Below are 19,458 nucleotides of genomic sequence, written 5' to 3' on the forward strand. Positions count from 1 at the left end.
ATAATTTAAGCACTTGGGACCAGCAGGTGGCGTGGTGGTTAAGGTGCTGGACACTCCCACATGGCTGATCAGGGTTCGAGTCCTGAATCTGGTGGCTTGCTTTCTCGCTTCCTCTCTCTCTCACTCTCAACGTCTGTCTCTCTCTGGTCAAATTAAAAAATAAATGAATGAATAAATAAAATAAAATAATTATTAAATTGTTTTAATTTTTATTCAATTTTATTTTAAAGTTTATTTCTTCCATGACAGAGAGATGGACAGGCACCCCCAAGAGGGCCTTGAGAATAATGTTTCATTTAATGCAAAATTTAAAATTACAACCCTTAAAAATAAAAAAATGAAACTAAACAAATGAACATCACTGTGAATCCAGAGTAGCTTACCTACTAAAAGAATTATTCCAATTATTCAATGTATATCCTTAATAGGAAATTCCAAAAAGACAACGAAAGCCAAACTGTGGGGAAAAAAATAAACATATGTTTGGTTTCTCTTTTCTTTGGAGAGAGATTTTTGCTATAGGGTGCATGTGCTCACTGGAGAGACAGGGAGACAGAAAGTGAGAAATTGGCCCCCAGGGTTGATGGCCACACCGCAATCCCTTGTCCTCTATTCTCCTCGGGATTCTGGGCATGCATGCACATGTGCCTGGTGTGAGCTTTAAGCCACTGGGTCTGGAACTTGAACCATGGTTGACTACTTGGGAGTCCAGTGACATAACCATTAGGCCAATTGCCAGTTCCAAAATGTATTTTAACAATCACATTGTTGGATTTGCTCTTGCTCATGTTCTTCTGACTGTGGTATGTGTAAAATGAGATAAAGCTAAGCAATTCTATGACAGTTTAATTCGATCATCTTGAAGCTCTTGAAGATTGGCACCCCAATTTAGGACAAAGATCTAGATTTAAGATATGAGGTAAATAAAAACCCTGAAATCCTGAATTAGAATGGGAAAAAGTCAGTAGGATAATGATATATTTTATCTTAAATGCAAACAAATACTTCCAAGTTCTATACACTGGAAAGCAATGACCAACCCAGAAACAATGAACACTGATCACTCACTGTCCCTCAGAGAAATGCTGACGTGTAAAAGATGAGCCCGGAACATCCTGACATACAGAGAGCAAAAAAAAAACTATGAAAACAGTGTCATATTAGGAGGGGCCAGCAGGTGGCATGGTGGTTTAGGCTCTAGTCTCCCACATGGCTGACCATGGTTCAAGTCCTGGACCTGGTGGCTTGTTTTCTCACTTTCCCTCTCTCTCTGTGTCTCTCTGGTCAGATTAAAAAAAAAATAATAATGATAAATAAAATGTAATAAATATTTCTTTCTAAAAAAGGGAATGATGAGTCAAATAAAAATGGGCAATCTAAATAATAATAGGTGGATACTGCAAAAGTCTGAAACATCATGGGCTGGCAGATGGTGTGGTGGTTAAGGGTGCCGGATTCCCACATGGCTGACCACGGTTTGAGGCTTGGACCTGGTGGCTTACTTTCTCACTTTCTGTCTCTCTTGCTCTGTCTCTCTCTGGTAAAATTGAAATAAACAAACAAATAAATAAAATAAAATAAATAGGGACCAGCAGTTGGCATAATGGCTATGTTGCTGGACTTGCACGTAGTTGACTGCGGTTCGCGTCCTGGACCCGGTGGCTTAAAACTCATGCCGGGCGCGTGTGCATGGATGCCCAAGATCCCGAGAAGACAATGGAGGAGAAGGGACTGTGGTGTGACCATCCCCAGGGGGGATGATTTCTCACTTTCTGTCTCTCTGTCTCGCACACACGCCCTATAGCAAAAACTTCTCCAAAAATAAATTAATAAAAGAATTTTTTTAAAAAAAGGCTGAAACATTAAATATGTCAAAAATTCATGAGTTCAAGACTTGAAGAATTTATCAGTCAATGTCAATGCAAACTTCTGAAAAAAAATCTGGTAAATCAAAGAAAAACATTAGATATTTATCAGGTCTTTCTTACACAAACTATACCACTAAGTAATCAAATAATGTATAAAGAAATTCTTTTCAGAGAGATTCTCTTCCAGCTTATACAGGAAGATGGCATACAGAATTAAAATTATCACTATTTTGCAACCCCTAATGAATGAATTAAGCAGTGGCTACTACTAAAACCCCAAGAAAGCACTCTTTTGTGCCTCTTGAGCAGAAACATTACAGTCTTGTCAAACACACACACAAAAGAGCAAATTCTAATCAACTACCAATTATTAAACTATGCAGAAAACAAGGAACATGTTAAAGTTGCTACTGGGTTACAACCAACAAAATTCAGACCATGGGAAACCTGTCAAAAGCACTTCTCGGGGGACCAGCAGTTAGCGTAATGGCTATGTCACTGGACTCCCACGTAGTCGACCACAGTTTGAGTCCCGGACCTGATGGCTTAAAACTCACGCTGGGCGCGTGTGCGTGCGTGCCCAAGATCTCGAGAGGAGAATGGAGGAGAAGGGATTGCGGAGTGGCCAACCCCTCTAGGGGGTGATCTCTCGCTTTCTGTCTCTCTATCTCTGTTTGGCGAGCGCACGTGCCCTACCTCTCAAAAAAAAAAAAAAAAAAAAAAAGAAGCACTTCTCAAAATATTAATATGTGCTGGATCAGTTTCTTTTTCTCCTTAATTTTCAATCAATAATTGACTAATACTTTTGTAAAATATTTTTAATGAAAAAACATAAAATCATTTTGTTAGATTCAATAGACATAAAATCACCGTCAAAATGCTTCTATACACTCGGTTTCTGTACTAAGTCATCGCAAACTAGTACCAAACAGTGGATCAACACTGGTTCCAAAGACCACATTATGAGCAGCACTGCTTTGCAGATCCAAATATCAAGTTTCTTTACCAAGTAAATTATGGGATAACAATCTGTATATTTAAAAATATAATTAAAAGACCTATCATCCAGTCACAATGCATAAACCTTATTTAGGTCTGGATTCAGACACAGTAAAACAAAAGTTGTTCATGAGATAGTTGAAAAAACTGGATTGTTATTTAAATATTCCTACATGGCCAACTGTGGTTTGAATCCTGGATCCGGTATCTTGCTTTCTTAACTTCCCTCTCTTTCTCTGGTGAATGTATGTGCCCTACAGCAAATGAAAACATAAAATGAATACAATTAAATAATTCTTCAAAAAAATACTTTAGAGTCAGGCAGTGCCACAGAGGTAATGTAGCTGGGTCGCCATGAAAAGGTCCTGGGTTCACATCCTGGAACACCCCCTGTGTAATCCGTGCCTGTGTACTAGTGCCCACAATCTGAGCTGGCTGTAACTAGGGGGTGGATCACGGCCTGCCTCTCAGTTTTGCTCTCTCTCACAGAAAAAATAAACTTAGCAAAAAACTTGAATATTTTCAATGATGTTCGTTATATTAAAAAGACTGTCAGGACCAGCAGATGGCATAAGGACTACATCGCTTGACTCCCATGTAGTCAACCGCGGTTTGAGTTCCGGACCGGGTGGCTTAAATTCACACCGGGCACATGTGCATGTGTGCCCAAAATCCTGAGAGGAGAACGGAGAAGGGACTGCTGAGTGGGCATTCCCCCCCGGGGGCTGATTTCTTGCCTTCTGTCTTTCCAGAGAGCGCACGTGCCCTATAGCAAAAACATCTCAAAAAAAAAAAAAAAAAAAAGACTATCTAGTAGAAATATGAGAACTTACGAATAAAATAACATGATGGGATTTACTTTAAAATAATACACGGGGAGACTGGCAGGTGGCAAGGTGGTTAAAGGCACTGGACTCCTACATGGCCAACCATGTTTCAAGTCCTGGACCTGGTGGCCTGCTTTTTTACTTTCTCCCTCCGCCTATGGTCAAATTTAAAAGTAATAATAAAGTAAAGTAATTCTTTAAAATAAGTATAAGAATATAGGGAATGAGGATACATATGGGGATTTCATGAAAAAATGGAAGTACGTTTATCTTAGTAGTACAAAAACTGCTGAAATCTACGTATAGTTTTTTCATAATGCATATTGTTCATGAACTTTGGGAAGATCCCAGGTATCTATCTCAGTTACATGTACATACACATGTGTGTGGGTGTGTAGGATTGGCTTTGAGTTGATAATTATTGAAATTAGGTGGTGATAAATGAAAGGACAATGATAAAATGATAAATAGGACAAATGATCCTATTATGATTTTTTAATATGTATTTTCAACAAATATTAAAAATTTTAGGTTTTAAAAACATGACTTCCCATGAATTTTCTTTGAAAAAGGATTAAAGAGAACAGTTTTGAAGAGGCAAGTTCCCATAGCAATAGGTGCTAGAAAGGATACTAAAAATTTAAAACTTTTACACAAGTCATAGTCATGTTGAATACAATTTTTTTTTAAGATAGGGTCTTGGGACCAGCAGATGGCGTAATGGTTATGTCGCTGGACCCCATGTAGTTGACTGCGGTTTGAGCCCCAGAGCTGGTGACTTAAAGTCATGCTAGACGTGTGTGTGTGAGTGCCCAAAATCCTGAGAAGAGAATGGAGGAGAAGGGATTGTAGCATGGCCATACCCCCTGGGGGGTGATTTCTCACTTTGTCTCTCTCTCTGGCGAGTGCACGCACCCTATAGCAAAAACCTCTCCAACAAAACAAAACAAAACAAAAAACAAAACAAAACAAAACAGCAAACGTGGGGGTCTTACCATTTTGCAATGCTCCTGCCTCAGCCTCCCAAGTAGCTGGTACTACAGGCATGTGCCAACACTCTTGGTTAATGCAATCTCTTTTTTTTTGAAAGGAGTTTTTTATGCCTAGCTGCACAAAATATACAGCTCTTTAAAAATATATGTGTGTGTATATATGAGCAAGAACACCTATGGCTATGTAATACTTAAGGTCTGGGAGTTACTGGTGTGTTCTGAACATTCAGAAAGGATATACGCAAATGAGCATGGTGGCTTTGGCTTAAACCCATACACTATGCTTCAGAAAAGACCGAGAAAAGCTGGTCTAGTTCTTCCTTAGCAATCAATGCTGAAGCCCCAGTGCAGGTTCAGCTGAGTGATGGGCCAGCCTGTGATGGGCACAGTGTTCCCTCCCCTGGGGTTCACATGGTAGCTCAGGTCCATGATTGCCCACCAGAAGCCCTTTAGGAAAACAGCAAACAAATGTCTGGCATGCTCATGATTCCAGTGAGGCCATGTGTCTTCTTCCTCTTTTTCCCCCATTCCCACAGACTCATCTTTGAAAATGATGGAATTTGAAAACTAATGCAATCTTTCTTTGCTTTGCTGTCTAGATGATAAACTGATAAAAAACTTAAAATAAGCTGTGATCCAGGCCCAGTCATTGTAACATGTGCTGGACACATCTGCTTGGGAAGTTGAGGCCAGTCAGAGTTGATTTGGGGTTGATTCCTTTACCACCCTAAAAAGCTGGGCAAGGTGGCACATTCCTGCAGTCCCAGCTGGGCAAGAGGCTGAGACAAGGGGATCTTGTACTCACAGCTAGAGAGCACAACACAGGGAGAACCTATCTGAAGGTGCTACGTGCGGTAGTGTGCACCTGTAATCTCAGTTACTTGGGAGGGTGAGGCAGGAGAATCATAACACAACGAGAGCCTCTCTAAAAAACAACACATGTACGACTGGCAGGTCGTTAAGGTGGTTAAGGTGCTGGACTCCCACATGGCCAACTGTGGTTTGAGTCCTAGACCTGGTGGCTTGCTTTCACATTTTCTTTTTCCTCTCTGGTCAAAATTTTAAAAATAAAGAATAACAAATAAAATTAAATAAATAATTCCTAAAAACAACAACAAAAAAGCCACATTCATTCACACACACAACACACACACTGCAATCCAAATTAAATACCTGAACCAAATGGTATTCAGAAACTGCTCTGTACTTCCATTATGTGTTGTCATATGACTAAAGAGTGAGGTATTTTAAGGTTTTCTGAAAATATCAAGAACAACCTATGGACTAGCAGATGGCATAATGGTACATTCCTGGACTCCCATGTAGTCCACTGCAGTTTGAGTCCAGACCCAGGCTTAAAACTAACACTAGGCACACGTGTGTGCCCAAACTCCCAAGAGGAGAATGGAGGAGAAGGGACTATGGTGTGGCCATCTCCGCTGGAGGGTGATTTCTCGTTTTGTGTGTCTCTGTCGCTTCAGCAAGTAAAGTGTAAAATCTCTATTTAAAAAAAAAAAGTCTTACTTTTAATATAAGCAAACATATTTCTAGACAACATCACAAAATCTTTTGTAGTTAGAGCTCCTGTGATAAAAATGAACAGCTTATTAAGTACAGAAAGCACCAGAGAAATACTTACAATGTATATTGTTGACTGTCAACATTAGTCACTAGGATGAAACACAAAGCTGACTTCCATTTTACTGCTTTTGCACTTCCATTTATTCTAATTTGGAATTCCAATTTCAAAAAAGAACCTTTTTTCTAGGCAACAACTTTTAAAGAAAGAAAAGCTTCAAACTTAGGTCTTTAAAATTAAATTCCAAGGTTGATTAAAATAAGATGAAAGCAGCTTTAATTTCTCTGGCTGCAAAAATTTTAGAGCAAGTCAGAAGAAAAGGATGCTTTTTTAAAAAGTAAAGTCTTACTCAGATGCTACTTTAGCTTGCTGACACCTTATTCTCCAACTTTTTCTTCTTGGCAGAGAGGCTGATATTTATTGCTTGGGGGGCCAGCAGGGCTCAGGAGCTCTTGGTGGGGTAGGTCCACATACTCTTCACCATAACTGGCTTCTGGCTGCACAGGATGGCGCTGGCTCTTCAGACGGCAGCCATACACAGGTCTGGGGCAGTACTTGTCCTTGAGGATCATGTGTCGGATGCTACTGAGGGTGGCCCTGGGAATTCTCATTGGTGGTGGTCTGCACGTAGATGCTGGCTTCTGTTGACTGTACTGCTGCTTCATGACCACCACCCATCTGCCACCAGTTCCACGCCCACAGTCTTGCAGTGGATCAGCCTGTTATAGCAGAAAGCCTTCAGATTGTTGGGCTCAATTCTGTAGGTTTGCTTGTTCCTTTCAATCAAAAAGCTGAAGCAGTTCCAAATGACCATCCACTACAGGTGCACAGGATCTGGCGGCTCTTCTCACTGCAGTGGCCAGAGACAGAAATTCTCCAACTTTTTAATAGCACTTCTCCCACTTACTACCTTACTCACCTATATGGTTTTAATGAACTCTTGGCACTCACAAGCCAACCCTGTCTCACCCTGTTCCTTAGTGTGAGGTAAGAAGTATTTTGTAATATTATTCAGGCTGAGGTTACATCTGAAGGAGTCTGCAGTAAATTTGGCAAGTGGTAACAGAGAGCTGTGCTTTTTATTCTTCACTTCTTACTGACTGAAGTAACTCCTGTGCTATGATAGGGATAAAAAACTAAAAGAGTAGGTTTTATGTTTGCTTCCCTCTGTGCACCCTCTTCATATTTTTAATTGGTGCACTCTCGTCTTGTAAGAGCTGAGGAATCAGATACGAAAACAATTCAAAGTCAGCAGACTTATTTCTGAAGTATGGCCTAATTTAGAAATTTATAGTATGACTGTGCCAGCACACACTAACAATCCACTGATTTTTTTTTCTTTTTTTGTTACCTTTACAACTTCTCACAAACATATTCAATAATAGTCCAAATGGGTTAAAAAGCACCTCTGTGGACTAGCACATGGCGTAATGGTTACATTACTGGACTCCCATGTGGTCGGACCACAATTCAAGTCCTAGACCTGGTGGTTTAAAATTCATGCCAGGGACATGTGCGTGTATGCCCAAAATCCCAAAAGGAGAATGGAGGAGAAGGGATTGTGGTGTGGCCATCCCCTTAGGGTGTGATTTCTTTGTTTCTATCCAGGGAGCGCATGAGCCCTATGCAAAAATCTCAAAAAAAAAAAAAAAAAAAAAAAAAAAAAAAAAAAAAACATTTATCTGAGGGGGGCGATAAGCCCAATGAAAAAAACAAAAAAAAAAAAAAAAAAAAAAAAAAAAAAAAAAAGCAAGCAAGCAATTCTGGTCATCTACAGGAAGTAAAGGCTGTTCTACAGATTCAAACTAATACTAAGTAGACTTGCTAGATATACTTAAATGGGTTCTGGCAGAAACGGCAGGTGTTACTAGAAAAAAAAAAGAAACGAAATAGCTATCTATCTTTCCAACACATTTAAAACTCAAGGGAAGGTTTGTGGTTTGTTTATTCAAAACTAACTGGGTCAAGCATGTTATATTATAGTTGTATCCAGAAAAATGAGTTTAAAGAATGCTTTGAGAGCTGGCCCCATAGCACAGTGGTTAAGCCCTGTATACAGGGAGCTGTATTGCACATGGCTGACTGTGATTCAAATCCCAACCCTGATGGCTTGAAAAACATGCCAAGCACACATGCATGCCTCAAATCTTGACTAATGGAGAGAAAAGGATGGTGGAATAACCTCATCTCACTGTTGAGTGCTTTTGCATGTGCTTCTCTCTCTCTGACGACAGCATGCACTCTTCAGCAATTTAAAAAAAGAAAAAGACAGGGAAAAAAAGCCTTTGACCTGTACTGGGATGGACGGCTCAAGCATAGTAAAATCCTGTCATGCTATGACTTCTAGTAATATATGAACAATCCTCAAATCACAATCATAAATGTGGTAGAGAAGAACCTTGTCTACAATCAGAAGCAAGCAAGTCTTTAATAAATCAGCCATAAACACAAGATGATATTTTAAATATACAGTAGGAACATTTATTTTAACACTTCTAAAAGATATTTCTCCATGCCTGATGATTTGATATAAAAACCAAACCCATCATACTTTCCCCATCAGTCTCTCTCTACATCAAGGGCAATCAGAATTTGTACAACATGAATATTTGCTTCTGAAAATTACAAATTAAATGATAACAAAAACACACAAATAAACTGGACCCTAAATGAATTTCTAATGAATTCTTTCCCTTTGCCTTCAATCACCTAGAGCTTCTTTCTTCGGCTTCATTCTGCTCCTTTTCCTTTCTCTGCTTGGCCATGAACTTCTGTCAAAAGCAATTTACAATATAAAATAATTATTAGATATTGTTTTGCTGTGTGTGCACATCTACTTAATGTGTTTCACTGTATTCATTATTTAAAAGAGCCTATTCTACACAGTGTCCTACATTAAATTTCTCCCTTTCATTCATCTGTCATCTGAAATTTATGATAGAGCAGGCAGTGTGCTTGGTGCTTAGGGAATCCGTGGCCAACAGACAGGTAAGAACTTTTATACCATGGAGCTTACATTCTAATGGGGGAAGAGAAACAACAAAGAACAATTAAACAGGATAATTTTGGGAAAGTGATCAAGTACTCTAAAGGAAATACAACAAAGTAACTTTGTACTGAGCTGGAGTGTTCTACCTCCTTTATTAAGCAAAGACCTTTCCTAGGAGCTAATATTTGAGACCAGACCAAAAGATGAAGAAGAACTGACCATGCAAGTGGGACTGGAAAGGAGCAAAGGAACAGCAATACAAAGATGCAAAGGCAGTGAGGGGTCTTTCGTGTATGAAAGTGGAAGATAGTAAGCAATTAAAAACTGAGCTCAGAGAAGCAGAAAAGAATCAGAGCATGCAGGGCTTTACAGACCCACAGTAAGTTTGGATACTATTCTACTTGTAATAGAAGCTGCTGGAAGATTTTAAATGGAAAAATAATACGGCAAGCTATCGGTCTTAAGTCATGATGCATTTTTCTATGCAAAAATGCATCATGACTTGTCTGATGACCCAATATATTAAGAGCACAAGTAGCATAACACAAGGTATAAGAAGTTGGAACTAGAGTAAAACAGAGCTGGTTCAAATCCTACATCTGCTACTAACTAGCTTGGGTATAGACAATTAACCTCCGTAAGACTATTTCTCTGTCTTTCATAAAGTTGATTAGGAAATGAAACAAGCTTACAGTGTATAACAGCTCAATAAATGTTAAGAGGAGTATCTGTGCCAAAAAATTCGGAGAAAGGATATATTGTATAAAACAACTGTCAAATATTCAGAAGGAATCAAAAACATTGAGTCAACTGTGGCTAATGATTCCTTAGAGTAGCCCTTTGAAAAGGTGTATACAACTAAAAAAAAACCAGGGCTTTGGGACTACTTCAGTTTAGGAAATAGGTTACATAAAGTTAAGCAGGATGCTTTCCAGCTAGATACAACTCAGAAACTTAAATATACTAATAAGTACAAGACTCTGTAAGAGAGCATGAGAACGTGCCATTTCTCACGCTTTTCTTACAAGACTAGTAATCTGCAGAATCTGCTTAGGTAAATGATGCTATTCAAGGAAAAGGAGTAAGTACAAGAAATTAACAGCAGCGTATAAGGAAGGAAAAAATAAAAGGAATAAACTGGCATAGACATTCTGAAGTTTCCCCAAAGGTAAAAGTATATATATTTTGGGTAGATACTTAAATAGTTTGGTTACAAGATAGTAACAGCACCTGAAGATCTTATTATTTAAATTTAAAAATTTACCTCTGTATTTTGCTTATGACGTGTACTCTTGCAGTGATTTGTCATTGCCTTTTCATCTGAGTAGAAGAGGGAACATATAGGACAGAAGAATCCAGCTTTTGGTACAAGAAAGTCCAATTCTAGAGAACAGGAAGACAGAGGGAAGAGAACGGAGAAAAATTAACAAGGATTTATTTATTTACAGTGTATTAATCAATTTACCCAAATATGCCAAACATACTAAGCACAGTATATATAATTATACCTTAGTATATACTATACATAGTATATGATATATATTTAGGGGTGAACAACAGTAACTTTAATTGTAAAACATAGGTCTTTATTTTTTGAGAGATTTTTGCTATAGGGTGCATGTGCTTACTGGAGAGATGGAGACAGACATAAAATGAGAAATCAACCCCAAGGGGAGAAGGAGGGATGGCCTTGCTGCAATCCCTTCTCCTTTCAGGATTTTGGACATGTGGCACACACGCCATAGGCACCCAGAGTGAGTTTCAAGCTGCCACGTCCAGAACTCAAACTGCATTCGGCCATGTGGGAATTCAGCACCTTAATCACTATGCTACCTGCTGCCCTAGGTCTTTATTTTTAAGTAAGTTCCATAACGTCTCACAGCCAGAATGCCTGAATGCCACTGCACTGGTACACAGCAAGTTGGAATAGATTCCCATGGAGAATTTTCAGATACAAAAACTGTTATCTTTCAAAATAGCAATTAATTGGATAAGAATCTGACAAACTGAAATAAACTCATTAGGAATCCTGTGTTCAAAAAGTGAGAAGAGGCAGAATGATGGGCAACTGTCTGCTTGAAGAGTATGTAAATAAGGTCGCATTCAGCTCATCTTAGCTGGCTATGAATAGTTTGCTATCTAATCTTCACAGCATGTTCTGCTTATTTCAAGTTTCTGCCTGGGCAAATATAATTCAATTCTTACTAGAGCAGCAAAGAAAACACCAGGTTAAAAGGAGATATATCCAGACTTTAATACAAGTACAATAAAAATATCTTTGCTAGGTAAAAACAGTTGTAAATCAACTTTGGAAATGCCAATGTGTAAAACCACTAGGCGTCAGAAAAGTCATGACATATTTTTCTGTTTTCCAGTGACCTAATAGCTAATTTTCACGCTTAAAAAAACAATCTAAGCAAGGATACTTAATTATTCATTTAAATGAGAGAATACTTACTATGGTGTTGAATTTCTATGCCACAAATATAAGGGGGAAAATGTCATCTTTACTTTACCTTCAGAGACATCAGGTACCACTGATTTGCCTAAAGAAGAGTCATCAATTTTCTTGCGTTTTCGCTCTGGTTCTGAATCCTTTAATCCAGATTCTTCATCAACTACAGTCATTAAAATTTTCAAGGAAAAAAAAAAAAGCAATTTAAAGACTTACAGACTTTGTGAAGTTAACACTTGATAACCCTTGTCTTCAAAGACTACCTTAAAATGCTAAGACCTTTTTTGGTTAATACCACTAGACTACTTTTCACACAATATTTCCAAGATTCTGAGATAAGGAATAAACGGTAAACCTATTTGTATTAAATAGCGAGAGAGGTTGGAACCAAGACCTGTAACTTTGATACTCCCTCCATACACCCAGGTTACTCTTTACCAAATCTGGAGGGATGGCTAGGAACTCTGAAGTCATTATTTACTATTCTCTTATTCCTCCTATTTTACTGTTCCTCGAGTCCTATAATCCATTAAAAAAAAAAAAGGCAAAAAGTCGATCTCCTTTGTCTTGATTAGGTGGTTTAAATAGCTTGGTGTCCCTGTCTCTGGCTTTTCCTAAAACAGTTTACTTCCTCAAAGATATAAATCCATTAGGACCAGCAGTTAGCGTAATGGCTATGTCGCTGAACTCCCATGTAGTCGACCACGGTTCAAGTCCTGGATCTGGTGGCTTGAACTCATGCCGGGCGTGTGTGTATGCATGCCCAAGATCCCAAGAAGAAAATGGAGGAGAAGGGATTGTAGCATGGCCATCCCCCTAGGGGTTGATTTCTTGCTTTCTGTCTCTCTGTTTCTCTCTGTCTCTCTGGCAAGCACATGCACCCTGTAGCAAAAACCTTTCCAAAAAATAAAAGATATATCAATCTTAACAATATGTATTATATATGAAAGTTATACAATAATGAAAAGAGATTAAAACAAATCACTGAAGTTTAAAATTGTGTGGCAGTATTTTTTTTCTTGAACTAGGTCCTTTTGTCAAACACTGTCCACTAGGAAAAGTATATTACATACCAATAAATAAATACAGAAAAATACCAAACAAACTCATGAAATCATGCTAGATCTACTATTTAGATTACTAAAGCATTAATATCAGCTTGGTATTAAAGGCTGGTCATGGAGAATAGAAAAGAAAGAATACCCACTTGACCATGAGAAAGAACTTCAAGGGCATGATCAATGCTATCAAATGATGCAGGAAATTAAGACTGAATTAAGAGGAAAATAAAGTTTTTTAAAAAATCAAGTATGACAAAATCCAGTGGGAGGGTTCATCAACATCAATTTTAGGAAGGTAGTAGAGAAAGAAACCCAAATACATTCAGTTCAATGGGAAATGAATAAGTAAAAACAGGTGGTTCTTTCTAGATACTTCATTCATACTGAAAGGAAAAAGATGAAATGGTTTTATTTTTATTTTTTAATTAAAAAGACTTACCAAATTTTATATATAAGCAGCCAACCTAGGTAAAATACAGGCTGGCAAACAGGGGAGATCCTACATTTGCTCTGGTAAAATATAAATGATAGCAAGGTCATCCAGGGAAAAATGGACTAGGTGAAGCACAAGGTAAAAGGCTAGCTTACACCTGATTAGAATACAGGAAAGATTTTTTACTAGATCATAGAAAAGCACCGAGGGTCCAGCAGAGATCATATTCAGTCAACTTGGACTGAATCATGGTTTATAGTTTTTCCTTAGAGAAGACAGAATACAAAGCAAGAAGGCAAAGAAGGATGCTACAAAGAGAACGGTAAAAGGGATACCCTCATTCATAGTGCTACTTAAGTCATATAGGTAGTAGATTTTCTGCTTTACTTCTCACAAATCAATGCATCTTTTCAGATCAAGAATGGTGTGCTGCTTTTTTCTACCCTTTTTAGCATTTTGCTATGAACAATGTCCAAAACAGTGAATACAATGACAAATATTTCTTGAATGACTAAAGCATTTTCCCTTGCCAGACACTGTTACTTGTTTCAACTTAAATTTGATTAATGCGATTAAGACATATTAACACACTGGCTGGCTGCTTGGAAGTATCCATAAGACAAGGGATCTGGTCCACAAATAACAGCTAGTTAATTTGTCACAGTATTTTTTTTTTTTTTTAAATGAGAGATATTTTCACTATAGGGTATGTGCACTCATCGGAGATACAGAGAGTCAGAAAGCAAGAAATCACCCCTTAGGAATGCCCCAACGGGATGGCCACACCACAATCCCTTCTCCTCTCGGGATTTTGGGCATGCACGTACATGTGCCGTCATGTTTTAAGCTGCTGGGTCCAGGACTCAAATCGTGGTAAGACTACATGGGAATCCAGCAATGCAACCATTACACCATATGCTGGTCTCATAATTTTGTCACGTTCTAATAATGATGTTCCATGATCTAAGTTACAAAGATGAAACTCTTATCCAGATCTAGTAATTGTATGTGTGTCTTTAGAGCAGGGGAAACACCCCTGGCTCTATTTCACTGCTTTTCTACTTTTCTTCTTAGAGGGTAGATCTTTGAAACTTTAACTACTTTCATGTGTTGGTTAATTCTCTTCCCCACTCCAACAATCCTGCTTTACCTTCACTAATTTGGAAGGCCTCTTCATCTTTTACTGGTTCTGTTTTAACAGCCTTTTCTGTTGGTGATCCTTTCCCAATTCTAACTCTCTTGGTTGGTGCTTTAGCTTTAAAAAGAAAGCAGTTTATTGCTCTAATAACAATATCTAAACTACTTTGAACATTAAATTGTTTAAACAACAATGTCAACACCTTACTTTTTTTGTAAGCAATACCCAAATGTTAGCAGAAAACCTAATCCTAATGTGAAATAAATATTTAAAAAAAAAACCCAGTTTAAATAATTTTTCATGTTTCTATTTATTGTGTTCCAAATTCCAAATAATTACACCTCTCTATTTTCTTTTTTCCCAAGGTGCCTAGACATATTTTTCTAATTTATTCTATAAGCTTGAGGACTTCCCTAGCATTTTATTCTTAGTTGGTTAAATTTCAAGATTTTTAAAATAGACATTATTTTTATTTCCCCATATTGTTCCATACTATCCAAATCTTACTTTAGTAAAATAGTAAACTATTTTGAATTGTTATAAACCTTAAGTTTAGATAAAAACTAGGAGGTAGTCTGGTGTAAATATTCTTCTGTTTATCAAAAGTTGTTTTTTCCCCATAATACAAATTCACCATATTCTATTGCAATTCTAATTCAGCTACCCTTGTTTGTTTTCTGATTTTGTCATCCTTTCTTGAAGTATATCATTCAAGTAAGCTCTGCTCTGCTCTGTATACTCTTGTATACATTTCTTTGAAAAACATGTCACTGGCTGAAACTGTTCACCTCTAGTAGTATAGGATAAAATTAGTGGTAATGCTGCAAGATATATTTTTAAATGAATTTTTAGTTAATTCCCTCATAAAACACAAAACATTTCTAAGTATCTACCTGGTAAGTGTCTTTCAATCACGGTTTTCAGATCATCATCCATAACATTCTCACTTACTGGACCCACTTGGGATAAGGCTTCAAATTTTGTCTTCTTTGTGTCCAAAGCTCTTTTCTTTCTTTCCCCTTTTTTATCTGTGGGATGGTCATTTTTGCTTTGGGTTAACTCTATTTTTAAATCACTATCTCCTTCTTCCTCCTCTCCAACTTCATCAACAGTAACGAAATTAAGCTCTTCTTTAAGGTTGTTAAAATCTGCCAGTGAATCTTCATCCTCTTCAGTTACTTCATCCAAAGTCAATAAATGCAAATCACTGCTGTCATCCTGTATTTCATCTACAGTAACTAATGCAGAAGGGTCTTCAGGCATCTGAGAAGAAATGAACCCAATGGAATCCCTTACAGTATTTCCTTCATCCCCTTTAGTATTTAAAGTGGCAAAAGTTATGTCTGCTGATTCATTTAAAGGTAGCTCTTCTACCTCTCCAATTTCATCCACAGTCACCAAGCGTTCCTGTTTGAGAAGGTCTTGTTCTTCAACCACTGACAGAACAGTAACATCTTTAGGTTCACTGTGGGAAATACAATCATCTTGGTCAATTAATTCATCTAATGTAAGAAGTGAGTGAGAATTTTTTACCATTTCTTCCATATTTAATTCTTCTTCATCAATTACTTCATCCACAGTGACTAGAGCTTGTGCTAGATGTGCAGCTGCATCTTCCTCTTCCCCAATCTCATCCAATGTTACAAAAGATAATTCTCCCTCAACACCACGAGGAATAGAAGTTTTCCCCTTCTTCTTTTTTAAGTTAAGATCAGATGGCGGAGCACTTTTGAGAACTTCTTTCCTTTTTCCCTTTAGTGGATTCTGCTTAGCTTGAGAAGGATGCACTTCTTCTATAACTTCATCCACGGTAACAAATTCATCCAAATTAAATGGAAATAATGGTTCCTGCTGGAAAGTTAAAAATCATAGTGCTGTGAACACATACTAACAACACTAGAGCTAGGTTCCAAATAGTCATGGTAAATATGCATTAGATCATTTGTGAAAATGTCAGTGCCAAGATATTTCCTAAAGGTTATAATTAGAGCTATTTTTTAAAGACATACAAATGCATTAGCTATAATTCACAGAGTAAATGCTGAAGGTAAAATTCTAACAGTATCAATCTAATTCCACCTTTACTTAATTTCAGTAAAATTACAATTACTTTCTAAATGATGAGTTTTGAAATATGATGTACAAAAATGCATTTAAAGCATGTCAAACAATTATAATATAAAAAACTTATGGGCCAAACAATGGTATGATGGTTAAGGCTGTTCACTAGATCCCATAAGGCTGACTGGATGGTTTGATTCTCAGGTTCAGTGGCTTGAAAAACACACCTAGCACATATGTGAGCACCCAAAATCCCAAAAGGAATAATGGACAGGGGATTGGGCATGGCCATACCCTATGGGTGCTTTCTCATTTTCCTTCTGTCTTTGGTAAGTGTACACGCCCTGTGGCAAATTAAAAAAAATAAATAAATAAAAATGTTTAAGCCAGTCTTGTAGCATAGTGGTTAAGGGAGTCAGATCCTACGTGTTTGACCCCTGGCTACAGCAACCTGAAAAACATGGTGAGTGCATGTGTGTACCCCAAATCCTGACAAGACGGAAAAAGAGGTTAAGGGACTGAAGCATGATCATAAGGGCCTGAAGCATAAGTATGATCACCCACTTAGGGATGCTTTCTCTCTCTCTGGAGTGTACACACGCTCTGACAATGAAAAAAATTTACTATGATATATTTAATATATAAGAAGTATTCTAGGCTTCTGGATTTCTAAAAGCAATTCAAGTATAGCTATACAGTAAATAGCTAACTAAATTTTTCATTGACCAATTTATATATATAATATTTATTTTAAAATATATAATACTAAAGTATTTATAATACAAAAGTATAAAGTTTACATTTTAAGAAAATTATTACCTATATAAAGTTATTACTGAATTTAATACCTAATATAACTGCTTTTAAAAACTGAACTGGTGAGGACCAGCAGTTGGCATAATGGCTATGTCGCTGGACTCCCATGTAGTCGACTGTGGTTCAAGTCCCAGACCTGGTGGTTTGAACTCATGCTGGGCCTGTGTGTGTGTGTGCATGCACAAGATCCCAAGAGGAGAATGGAGGAAAAGGGACTGTGGCATGGCCATTCCCCTGGGTGGTGATTTCTCACTTTCTGTCTGTCTGTCTCTGTCTGTCTGGCGAACGTACACACTCTATAGCAAAAACCTCTCCCAAAAAAAAAAAAAAAGAATTGGGGGGAGGGTTAGTGATCAGGAAAAAAAAAAAAAATAAGAATTGGTGGTAGGGTTAGTGATCAGGTAAAAAATAAAATATCTCATTGCTATCCCTCACTCTAGATCCCTCACTCTAAGGCAGACATGATTTATAAGATAGATGAACTCTGCTATCAAAAAATAGAAAAGAAGTGCTAGTGTAGTGGATAATTTTTTTTACCTTTTTAGATTTGAAACTTCGACAAGTGGTGCTTTTAGGATTCTTAGTGTTTTGCCCAGGCACAGTCTGAAATATTAAATAAGAAAAACAGAATCTTCATTACAACCAGGTTATTAATGAATATTAAACAAACTTAGAGTAAAAATAAACAAATACTTAACAAGTATATCAAACAGAACAATAGTCACTTAATAGTATAAACATCATCTCTAAGAGTTGTAGTTAAATTCAGTTGTACTGACATTTTCTTCTCTACACCCAGAATGTCAAAGTTGGTCAATCAGTGACATGATAAATAAATCTTCAATATAAAAAAGGAAAACAGAAGCAGAGTGCTAATAATCAGGAGATTCATTGCAGACTTAAAAAAAACCCATAATGACCAAATTTTATTCAAATAATGCTTTTCAAACCTATTAATAAATTATGAACTTGAGCTTAATATTCTTAACGTCCATTGGCTTAAATCAATGAAATCATTTAAGAAAGGGAAATGGGAAGCACAGGACTGATGTGAGGAGATGAGGGTATGAAATGAGATTACATCTCCTACTCCATAGCTACAGCAGCGAGCTAATCACTTCAAAGACACACTGAGTCATCTTCCTACCCTTCTCACCTTATTGTTGCTGTCCTCCCGTTTCATGATGGAAGGTCTAGCCTCTGTTTCCTGAGACTGTTTTGTTATATCCCTGTAATCCAGTTTAGAATCCTTGCCTTGCAGGGCTGAGATCCTTCCACTGCCTCCTCTTGTAACACCGCCCTGGGTGGGTTTGAATTTACTGCTGCTTTCAGCCACGCCTGATCTGGCACTTGCAGGTTTAAGCAGACCAAATTCCTTGGCTGAAAGTTTCTTTTCAGCATTTATTTGATCTCTAAGCACAGATTTTAGAAAACTTTTTTGATTTTCAGTTTTCGAAGCTATAGCTTTTGCTTTAGAAGAGACCACAGCAGCCTTGATGCCTGCTTTACTGCTAGATACATTTGATACAGCCAGCATACTAGTTTTACTGGTTTCATCAGGCTTATTGGCCTGATCCAGTCCTTTATTTGGGTATGCCTCCTCGATCACAGTGTTTTCTGCAGGCTTTTCTTTCACTATTGCCATAATCTTTTCCACCTTTTCTGCAACCATCCCAGCTTCATTCTTTTCCACCTTCTCTGTTTCTATTTCGAGATGCATGCTTGTTTCCTTAACATCAAATTCGTTCTCCTCCTTTTCCTCCATGTTAGTTTTTTCAGAAATAGCCTTTTTGTTCACTGCCCTCTCATCCCCAGTGGAATTTCCTGGTACCAAGGTCAAAACACAAACAGGTGGCATTATTTCTGAAACAGTTTCATGCTTGTCCATGTCAGCTACAGCTTCTACCATGGACTGTGTAATTCTAGAAAAGAAATCTTCTGCATCAGATGGAGATTCTTCTAAAATTCCTTTGATGTCCCTTTCTTCTATAAGTGCACTGTCAGATGTTGATAATTCTATTTCAGGGTTAATAATTTCTGCTTCTTCCTTCTCAAAGTCACCAGTATATACTGGCTGAATTAAAGCAGACTCCTCTACATTTTCAGTGAATAATTCAATACTGGCTGGAGTGGCTGCTTCAAGAGGAATATCCACTTTGATCTCCTCTCCTTGAGTTTCAATTTCCAGTGTTTCGATAGCAAAATCTGAGTCACACAGTGCTTTTTCAGATTCTTCCTCA

At 37.6% G+C, this 19,458-nt stretch overlaps 1 protein-coding gene and 1 pseudogene across 1 annotated transcript in view; both read right to left on the minus strand.

Annotated features, from left to right (window-relative positions):
• Nucleotides 1-6,138: 6,138 nt before the first annotated feature.
• LOC106735153 (60S ribosomal protein L28 pseudogene) lies at nt 6,139-7,085 on the minus strand (annotated as a pseudogene).
• A 1,584-nt stretch (nt 7,086-8,669) lies between these two features.
• Nucleotides 8,670-19,458, minus strand: part of ZNF638 (zinc finger protein 638) — a gene marked incomplete in the record, with an annotated part of 146,080 nt that continues 135,291 nt past the window's right edge. The window contains 7 exon segments of the mRNA XM_027772969.1: nt 8,670-9,036; nt 10,519-10,637; nt 11,771-11,872; nt 14,354-14,458; nt 15,235-16,192; nt 17,756-17,821; nt 18,375-19,458. Of these exon segments, the coding sequence (XP_027628770.1) occupies nt 8,971-9,036; nt 10,519-10,637; nt 11,771-11,872; nt 14,354-14,458; nt 15,235-16,192; nt 17,756-17,821; nt 18,375-19,458 (2,500 nt within the window).

Source organism: Tupaia chinensis, unplaced genomic scaffold (assembly GCF_000334495.1).
Source record: "Tupaia chinensis unplaced genomic scaffold, TupChi_1.0 Scaffold000316_1, whole genome shotgun sequence".
NCBI classification, from domain to species: Eukaryota; Metazoa; Chordata; class Mammalia; order Scandentia; family Tupaiidae; genus Tupaia; species Tupaia belangeri.